The 10,840-nt window shown below is 37.3% G+C and overlaps 1 protein-coding gene across 1 annotated transcript in view; it reads right to left on the reverse strand.

Annotated features, from left to right (window-relative positions):
* ARMH3 (armadillo like helical domain containing 3) overlaps positions 1-10,840 on the reverse strand; it is a gene marked incomplete at its 3' end in the record, with an annotated part of 88,854 nt that overhangs the window by 34,120 nt on the left and 43,894 nt on the right. Inside the window, 3 exon segments of the mRNA XM_015813789.1 lie at positions 3,065-3,140; positions 5,991-6,117; positions 8,570-8,652. Of these exon segments, the coding sequence (XP_015669275.1) occupies positions 3,065-3,140; positions 5,991-6,117; positions 8,570-8,652 (286 nt within the window).

The raw sequence follows: 10,840 nt of genomic DNA on the forward strand, positions 1-10,840 counted from the left end.
GGTTGCGATGGGTCGGACATGACTTTGCAACTAACAACATAGTAATTGGAGAATTTAAATGCATTAGCAACTGCCTTATTTAAAAGAACTGAGAATCTAATCTAAAATGCACAAAGAATGTCTACTTATGCTGTCTTCTTTGTTTGCAACATGAAAAATACACAATCAGAATCTGTTAATTCACAAAAATAATAGATGAAAATCAATTTCTCATTCAAATCACATTAAGGAGTTAATTGTTACTGTGGTGGTGATAGCAATTAGATTCCTGATGTAGAATGAAAAGGATTGGGCATAATGCTCAAATTAGCATTTTATACTATTAAAAAATCTATCCTTTACTATTGAATTGTCAAAAAAAGTTGCTTTATTTCTTTAATATCTGCTTCCCCATTGCAAAGAGATAATCAATTATTGTAAATAAATGTCCGTGAAACTACTGTAGAGAGGAAGTAGCAGCTAGACTGTTTTTTGAACATTCCTCTGGCAAACATCCTCCACTTTGCTTTGACTCCCTATTCTAGGAACATTTCCATGGAAAGGTTCTGTTCTCTGGCTTGATCTTGGCATACGCTAATGAACAGTTTACAGACACTCAGCACCTTTTATTGTATACAAGAACAAATTCACTTTAAACAGTTCATTGCCCTCTGCCAACATGAAAACTGTTCTTACACCCACAACAGTTAATTATTGTGCTGCTTTTTTATACCTTTTATATAGCTTGACTACTATAGTACATTTTTTCTTACATTCAATCAAGTCCAATTCTCAAAAATTGTCCAGACAAGTCCCTGCAGTTTTCTTGGCAATGTTTCCTCAAAAATGGTTTGCCATTGCCTCCTTCCTAAGACTGAGAGAAAGTGACTGGCCCAAGGTCACCCAGCTGGCTTCATGGCCAAGGTGAGACAAGAATTCATGGTCTCCTGATTTCTAGCCTGATACCCTAACCCAGTGATGGTGAACCTTTTAGAGACCGAGTACCCAAACTGCAACCCAAAACCCACTTATGCATCATCGAGTGCCGGCTGGGTGTGGCCCATTGGCTGGGTGTGGCCCATTGGGTGGGCGTGGCCAATTGGGTGGGCATAGCTGCCGTGACAACGGCAGACTGGGTGGGACTAAAAAGTTCAATCAATCAATTCCAACTTTGCAAGATCTTTTTTTTCCCGCGAGAAGTTGAAATTGACTGATTGAACCTTTTTTTTTTTTTTGCACACGGCGGCGGAGGCCTAAAGCGAAAAGGTTTTATAAAACCCAGCTGAAGGCCTAGGACTGAGGCGACGGCGCACATGCCCACAGAAAGGGCTCTGAGTGCCGCCTCTGGCATCCGTGCCATAGGTTCGCCACCACTGCCCTAACCATTACACCAAACTGACTCTCACTGTGGTACTTAGCTGGTATTTTTAAATTTTGGAGCTAGGTTAAGTTAAGCAATTTCGGTAGTAATTGTTGACATAATTAATATTTCTGCCCTAAGAAACTCTAGTTCTACATCCTCCTCCCCTCAATTTTCCACCTACTTCTCCTATATATGTCTGGAAGGAACAAAGATCTACCTCCTCTTTCTCTGGTCTCAAAGAGGCAGGTAAGGGAGAAAATCTTCCCCTCTTCATCTCTGTGGAGATTGGCTCTTCTTCCAAAAAGCAACAATTGTTGGCAACTTTCCCTCCCCTTCAGGTAGATGCTTGATGGTGGAGTTTCTTTCAATCTCTCTCCTGTCACTCTCTTCTTGACCATCTACCTGTCTTACTTACTCCACCCCAATAAATCCCCAACCTTCCCAGGGTCAGAATCATTGGCAGCTGCAACAATATTATTGTGTGACCAGACGGCTTTGGATTGCAAAAGCATTGTAACTAGAAATGGTGAAGATGGAAAGCTTACATGCATATCATTCACTGCCTCCCAGGAACATTTAGTATCCAGAGAGTCCTTTCCAATAAATCAGCTTTTTAAGCCCAGTTATCCTGTGCTGAGTCAAAAAAGCATTTTATCTCAAGTTCTTCCTTGCCATGTCTCAGGATGAGAAATGGTGGCAGAGATAAGATGTGTTAAGGGGAATGAAACTGTAAAAGCAATTGTACTTTCAAGATAACCAAAGGCTGCAATCAAACGCTGCTTGTGTTACCGTGGGGAATCCAATACACTTGACATCTAGCTAGACTGAGAACACATGGTATATAAACACACAAATATAAAAATGATAGTGTAAACAGAGGAAAGCCACATGTGATCCCCTGGGGAAAGGAGAAGTTTCCAGATAGTGATGGTTAGCAGAGTACTTTCGGTAGATTTGCTAGATCTAGCTGCTCTTTAAGGATGTGTTGAGCCATAAATTTATCTTTTCATTGTTTATGACCATAACAAATATTTATTTGATTTGGTTTAGCTCTCCAATGTGAAAGTACTGAGAGTGACAGAGTGACACTATTAGCCATTATTGTCCTAAAAGAATGACAGCTGATTTCATTCATAAGCAAATGCTGTCACAGGAAAAAGTTCTAGCCAATTGTCTTGTGGGTTACTATAGCAACAAAGATATTGCTCTGAGGTGTCCTTCCTTCTTGAATACATACATGTATGGCTCAATACCTCCTTAAAAAGCAGCTAGATTACTCAGGGGCCACCTACAAATAGTTTGCTAAGCATCACCATCTGAAAAGTTTCATATATTGCTCAGGAATGAGTTTGATTTGAGGATGTCATTACAGTATAACATAGTAAAATATGACCATTATAAAAAAGTCACATGGATTATTATGTTCCTATTTGTTCCAAGCAAATTGGCAATACTGGTTACTGGTTGTTTTTTTTTAAATAAAACCTCAGCTCTCAAACTACTGGCCAAGATACTTGCTAATAAGGAAAAATTATTAGCCATTTATTCACATTTAAAATTACAGAAAATAAACACGATGTTACACGCTTACAATGTTATCTTTCACTTATCTCAACCTGAGTTGAGAAATCTAAAATGCGTCTTGTTGTTTAAAAAAAAATTGGGAAAATGAAAAAGCATAGAGTTAAAGAAAAAATCTGCATTTTCCCCCCCCTTTCTTACCGTATGTTGACCAATGCATGAGTCACCTTACTGGCTGGCTCCTTCCACTGGCCAGCATTAGTAGAAAGCCTTAGAACTGAAAGAAAGAAAGAAAATATTCTATGATACCTATTTGACTACAGCTCAAGAATTTCCAATTTTTTGTGGCTTGGGACTGCATTTCCTCCCAGCCCATTTTTTTTAACTGTCTCAGCATTCACAGGGACAGGCAATAGGATACATTATTATTGGAGGAGATGGGGACAGAACGTTCAATTTTTTATATTTTCTGGGAAATTGGATGGGGAGAGACCTGGCATTTAAAAGCAACTAAGCCAAACCGTGCCCTGTTGGGTCATCATTTCAGAGATATTTCTTAACTTAAATAGAGAAACAGAATCACCAGGGTAGGTCATTGGGAGTAGGAGTGAGTTCCAACTTCCTGCCAGCTTCCCCGTTTTCCTTGTGGGAATCTGGCAAGCAGGATCATAAATCTTCCTTCCTTCCTTCCTTCCTTCCTTCCCTCCCTCCCTCCCTCCCTCCCTCCCTCCTTCCTTCCATCCCTCCCTCCCTCCTTCCTTCCTTCCTTCCTTCCTTCTTTCCTTCCTTCCTTCCCTTCACTCCCTCCCTGCCTCCCTCGTAAGTGGCTGATGCTGGGTGGCAGAGAGACTAGCTTAAAAACTGTCACAGAATGTTGAAAATAATCGTTACTCAGTAGACACCACTTTCCCAAATTTCATTCCTTCAGGACTCATGGGTGGCAGATTTTGGACACATTCTGTAAGTTAGTCTATTTGAGTACCTTGGTTCAACAATTGTTGCCCTATGATGCACCGTTTTGCTCAGTTAAAGGTTATGACAAGAGTTTTAATAGAAGATGTTATCTTAAGCCTACTGAAATCTTAATATACTATTTTCTTCAGTTTCTTGTTCAAACGTAACATAAAATTGTGATGTTCTGTTTCATAGCTTTGCTGGCAAATTTCAGAAACACTCTTTGAAAACTTCAGGAACAGTAAAAAAAAATGAAATGTTCAGGTACATGTTTATTTCGTGTACTGTCCATCCCCAATATGAATACATACATTCATAGTAAAACACTTAATATGCAGATCTCATCCCTTTCCAAATATGTCTAGATACATAAAACACAATGCATGCTTTCTATGCTACATGTAGAAGACAAGCTTGCTGAAAACATAAATTATTAAATTAATTATTAAGCTACTATCTCCTTAATAATCAAACTTAGAAGAACCATATTTCTTCTTTAAACTGGCATGCAGTTTCCTTGGCAGCCAGGAAATGGGAAGCTGGCTAAAGAGTCCTTAACTTCCACTGCGCACTACCGTACTGTTTCAACATCCCGATACCACTCCTTCTAAGCTAACTTAGAATTCTCAGTGAATTGAAGGAGATAATGTAATTAGAAAGATAGTGGTGTATATAGAACATAGAAGCATAGGGCTGGAAGGGACCTTGGAGGTCTTCTAGTCTAACCTCCTCAAGGCAGGAGACCTTATACCAGTGGTGGCGAACCTATGGCACGGATGCCAGAGGCGGCACTCAGAGCCCTCTCTGTGGGCACATGCGCCGTCGCCCCAGTCCTAGGCCTTCAACTGGGTTTTATAAAACCTTTTCGCTTTAGGCCTCCGCCATGTGTAAAAAAAAAAAAAAGGTTCAACCAGTCAATTTCAACTTCTCGCGGGGAAAAAAAAAGATCTTGCAAAGTTGGAATTGATTGAATTTTTTAGTCTGCCGTTACCATCGCAACCATACACAACTTCAATTCTGGGAGTTGAAGTCCACCAGTCATAAAAGAGCCAAGGTTGCCTACCTCTGGGCTAGACATACCTAGCTCTCTCAACTATTCATCATATGGTTTAGCTGGACCTTTATCATCTTTGTTGCTCTTCTCTGCACATTTTCTAGGGTCTCACATCTTTTTTGTATCATGAGGATAAGAACTGGACATGGTATTCCAAGTGTGGCCTCATTAATGAAATATAAAGTGGCATTATCACTTCTCGTGATCTTGATATTTACTATATAAATAAAGGATTGATGTGGTGATGATTTTTATACGCATGAATGCAAATGGGGAATAGGGTTGTACATCAGAGAATTACATGTCATAAACAGGGGAAAGAGAAAAGAATTTATCACACATTTATAGCTTTGGCCCTCCATTAAGAAATCCAGTTTTCCAATTACAGAAAAACTGCCCCCCACTCCCCTATAGCAATAGTAAATGCACTGTTCTACCACCTCCACTCCTCACCCAAAAATATTATTTCCAGATAGCATTATTTTTCTGCCTTTCCAATTTACACAAGCTGTTTTCTGACTGAATTTCTTTGAAGCACTGACCTGGTTCCATGATGCGCTCTATGTTCTTTGGAGACAATATCTTACTGGGCTTTCATCAGAATAAGATGAAAGTACAACTTCCTGTTTTCACTTCATGTTTACAATAATGCTTCCCTGCAGCTAAATGGTTCTGGGAGCTTGGCTTACTCTCTGATCTGAGAGTAAGGTGTAGTTTCCCAACTGGGAGCATTCTACACATGCCAAATAGGATCATCCTAAATGGACATGGTGTGTTTTTGTTACTATTTATTATATGCCAGGAAACAGCAGCAACCATACTTTCACATGCAGCAGCCATATCAGTGTGCCAGGTGATCCTCTGATCCCCTGACTATATTATTTATATATTACCATATCATTTATTATTATTTATATCAGCTTAAGAAAGAGCCATTTTTAAACATCTCTTTAGCCTGGAATGTCTTTTAAAGGATTATTTCAAGTCATGTATTAAAGGTTAATTAAAATTATATGAAAGCATATGTATTGAAGAGCAATCATACATTATTATTTGCTCTTAGCGACACTTATACAAATGTTACATTAACATAAAGTCAAGTCACCTAACATTACTTACCCATGGAATATAGGTTATCAAAACTCTGGTGCATCCTGATTATTTCATAATAAAGCTCATCGTAGCTGCTAGGAGTTGGAAGAAAGGTATCTCCGTAAGTGATGAACATATTAAACAGGTTTATCACCTTAAAAAAAAGATTACAGGCATTACTGAATAAAAATATATTAACTTTATTATTTAATCAAACAGAAACAGGACTTCTCTGGGCAAAATAAAAGGTTATTAAATAAATAAAAATACTAACTATGTAAACCAACATATCCTAACATTAACAGTATTGAAGCGATCATTTAGCTTTCATACATAAAAAGTGTATTTTCTTTACCTGACAAATTCATCAGGACCTACAGTCACCCATGACAACAGTGAGAGCAAATATCATTCACCAAAAAGGCAAATTTGCATGGTTGAATGTGTACCGGCTTAGAAGTAAAATGAAGTCACTAAAAAAAACAAAAAACAACCCAGGCAAGCTGTTTCTATATATTCGAGTTTCTTAAGGGACTTATAATTATGTAGAAGCATAAATCAAAAGCCAAAATTAAAGACATTTCAAAATGTCAAGGAAAACATGTAAGAACAGTTGTGCCCGTATTGTTGATTGTGTGGGAAACAAATGGAAAGAAAGAGAATGAATTTATTCAACTCTCTAATTTTCTCTGGATCTTCTGGACTACACGTGGCCCCTAAGCTTCTGAAACTCCCTCACTGCAGGATTGCTGTGCATGAGTGGCTATTTTCCACCATTTTAATCCTAGTAAGCACTTTAGAAGAGGAAAATTTGGAGCTTAAGCATATCTGCTGTGAAGTTAAAAATAAAAAGTACCTCCACTGTCAGCAATAAATACAAATATTTCATGGAAAAAACAATAAAATGACATTCTCCAATTTACTACTATTCAAACCGTACTTTCTTGGCTGCCCAGCTATGAAACATTTGGATTTTCAGGTTTTTAGCAATCAACATTTTAAAGACAGATCACTGCAATAAGCTCTTTCCTCATTTACAAGCCGCAAACAGAATTCCAAAGATTCATTTCCAGCCTGCCTAAAGCCACAAAGATCATTCATATTAGAACATGAATAAGCACTGAAAGATTTTTTTTTTGGTGGATTCCAATTGTGACACATAAAAAACACACCTCTCCATAATATGGTGCTCAATTCAGTACATATTAAAACATTTCTTCTTCTATATACATTCCAAAAAGTATCTAAAGGGAATATTCCTAACCTGGATCCAATTCTGTCTCCAGGCCTTTGGCAGCAATGATTGATATCTTTTTCTTCTTTTCTGTTCCCCTTTGGTTTGGTTTGGTTTGGTTTGTTTGTCACTGTTTTGCGTTTTCTAATGTTCTTTGTTTTAAAATGTTTTAATAATTGTAAACTGCTCAGACTTGCTAGGAATTGGGGGCATATAAATTTAATAAAGCACATGTAAGTATTATAATAGAGGGTACAAGTTCCTAAACTGAACTAAAATAACATAAAATATAAAGTAATATTCTTAACCTGGTTTAGCACAGGATTTGTATATATCTATGTATGTGATTTATTAACCTCCTCACTCCAGAGCCTCTACCAAGTGCACAATGTAATAAAAATAAAACTAAGCAATAATAAGCAAAAATGCCATGGTAATTCCTCTAGCAGCTAATCAACTAGCCTTCCAGAAATCCAGGTTTCAGCTATTTTGAGATAAGCCATTCTTTCCAAGGGAGTAAACAGTTCTAAAGGAGGGAATCAGCCACTAAAAATACCCACCTTTGTGCCCCATTCTGTAAAACTTCCTGATAGGAGGGGATCTTTAGCAGGCCCTCCCTATTCATACAGGAACAATTTACTTGAGATAGATGATTTCTAGAATAGCCAGATCCCAAGCCATAGACAGCTTTTTTGTAATAAAGCTCCTTGAGAAACTTGGAAACAGATCAGTAACCAATGGAGCTCCATCAGTAGTGAAATAACATGACAGTATATTGGAATTGCCCAGTAAGCACATGGCCATTGCATATTGCATTCATTTGAAATTTTCAGATAGTCTTGAAGGATGGTCCCATTCAAGTTTTCATATGTATTTTTATTAGCTTATGAAGGACAGCCCCATTAGAATGAGTTGCAATAATTCAGGTACAAGGAGGTAAGGGTGTACATAACCTTGTCTTGTTCTGGCTGAGACATTACACCAGCTGCACTGGACAAGTGCTAGCAGAAGCCATATATCCAGGAGGATCCCAAGATTGTGAGTCTGGTCTTTCAGGGTGGAGCAGAAACTCATCAAGTGCCAAAGTTGATATCACTCCAGAATCAGTTTACTAATGAACCAGCAACCATTCTATCATCACTGGTTTGAGTCTGAGCCCATTTCTCCCCATCTAAGCCATGGAAGCTTCCATATTTTCCCCCCATTTTCCATGTAGCCTGTAGCAGCATAGTAGGGTATCATAAACATAATGATAATACCTCACTTGGTGCCAGCAGCTTCATGTAGATGTTTAAAGGTTCCCTTAAAAATAAATTAAAAATCAAGGGTTCTTTATCCCTGGTAGGGCTCATTTCTTTCCATAGATACTCACCATCAGAGCCAAGGTAAAGATGTTATATTTTGCCAGCAAAACTGTTTCGTTAGACATGAGGAACTTCAACAGATTAATCAGAGCTGAAGGAAGAATTTAAAAAATTAAATACAGTTTTATTCTCATAAGCCAATACTTATAACCAAACTGAACTTCACTAGTTAAAAGCCTATACTTCACAGGCAAGAAAACTTCTGTTTTAGCCCTAGATTTATCCTACTTGCACATTTTTATGTTAAATTAACTTGTCAGTCATCGATAACAACGGGGATTTTTCCTTTACTGATCACTTTAAGTAGGAACAAGAGTATGAAAACTGAATTGTTTTCAGCACAAAAACCAACAAATCAATATGAGATGTCACTTTTGTTGATGGTACACAAAGCAGAACCACATATGGTACAATGCTGCAAGAGCTTGACTAGGTTCACTTAGTATTACGGTATATTTATTTGAATACAATACATGTTATATCAAGTTATTTAGGACAGGGAAGATCGCTTTGGATTCAAGAGGTCAAAAGCACTGCCTGCCGACCAAAATTTATTAACACCCTTGATTATGTATCTTCTTTTAAATTTCTTTTTAGCTAAACAGAGTAACCAAGGTAGTAAAAGATGGGAACACAAGTATGAGGCAAAAATATGTATCTGACAGCACTATTACGATCCCAAAATAACAATAGAAAATAATTACCAAAAAAGGCATTTATGTTTTATTTTAAGTTTCTGAATATGTGAACTTTAGACTGAACATTTTCAGTTCTTAATAAGGAAATTTGGGTCCAAAGCACACATTTCACAGCAGAAAGTTAAAACTGTTCAGTTTAAGTCCATTTAGAAACTTGTTATGGAGCAATATTAACACATTAAATACACTGTTGGGTACATGGAATTATCATAAACTATAGGAGGAACACAATGATTGTCTACTACCTACTGATCACCTTGATTAAAAAGTTATGCTAGAATGATTGGTTTATATGAAGATGTGACTAATGAAAAGAGCCCTGCCAGACTGACCAGGAAGAATCCTATTTCACATCAGTACTTCTATATCAAAGATGGGCACACACTGGCTAGGAGGACATGAAAAATGAGACCAAGGAACTGCAAAACAAACTAACAGTAAACAACAGCTTAATCAAGGAATCATCAAGACCAGTCCCACCAACACTGATAGGGCAAGCCACTAATAAATGAAATGAGAGCAAACCCCACTTCCTATTAGCACTGATATTAACTAGTTTGTTAATGAAACATCTGCAAGAAAACAACAAATCTCAGAAAGCATCAAAAACCCTACAAATGAGACCTACCCAAAACACATTCCAGACATAATTTTCTGGAGATTGGAAAAAAACAAGTTGGAACATCAGGGAGGGATTTACTATTTAAAATTGTAATAATGATTGGATTTAGCTAAATTGGAAATTGCCAATCAGAGTCCAACTTGCTATTCTTCTGAAAAGAGTAATAAGGTCTCGTTAATTCATCTCCTTACTTGATTTTCTCTCCAATAATTTTCTCTTTAACTACTAATACCTTTCCAGCAATTTTCTTCTAATGGGAGGAATTTTGACTGTCTATTAACCCTTCTTAAACCTATACTTAAACTTGTGTTCTTGTGGTTCATTCCTCCAATGGCAAAGGATATTTGCCCAAGTACTACGGGAGAAGAAATACCTTGTAGTGGCGGGATTGAATGGAATGATAAATTGAAATATTCCGTTTGTCTTTCTGAGCTTTTATCTTTTCTTGTATTAATTTACACCAACCTAAGCATGACCCCTTCCTAGAACAGAAATACAATAGAGCACATTTTTACCAGTTCAACCAATTAGGACATGGTTGCCTCTCCATTTGCTTCTCTGGGAAAGTTATGTACCAGCTATAATGATCTCTGGACAGTTTGTACCAGGCTTGAGAGGCATATTAAAGGGAAAATTTAGAGACATTTGAATCAATAAACTTATGTAACTGGTTTTAAAACATATTCTATTCTGCCCACAGGGAGCAAAAAGCTGAAATTGTCTTAAAATTAGCCAGCTCAACTCATATAATTAAATTGTTAATTATTTTAACCAGAGGCAAAGGATTGGTTACTTTAACAGCATGGCTGCCATATATTGTTTCTTTGAAAGAATTTCAAATAATCTTAATTTGGCAAACGTGAGACTATAAATTAACCTCTGACCTGTTAAGGAGTTCATTTGTGGATCACAGTTTTTGTTTGTTCTGGGAGTTTTTAGCTTGTTTTTATTGCTCTTTG

Source organism: Protobothrops mucrosquamatus, unplaced genomic scaffold, assembly GCF_001527695.2.
Source record: "Protobothrops mucrosquamatus isolate PMUCROS unplaced genomic scaffold, P.Mucros_1.0 scaffold195, whole genome shotgun sequence".
NCBI classification, from domain to species: domain Eukaryota; kingdom Metazoa; phylum Chordata; class Lepidosauria; order Squamata; family Viperidae; genus Protobothrops; species Protobothrops mucrosquamatus.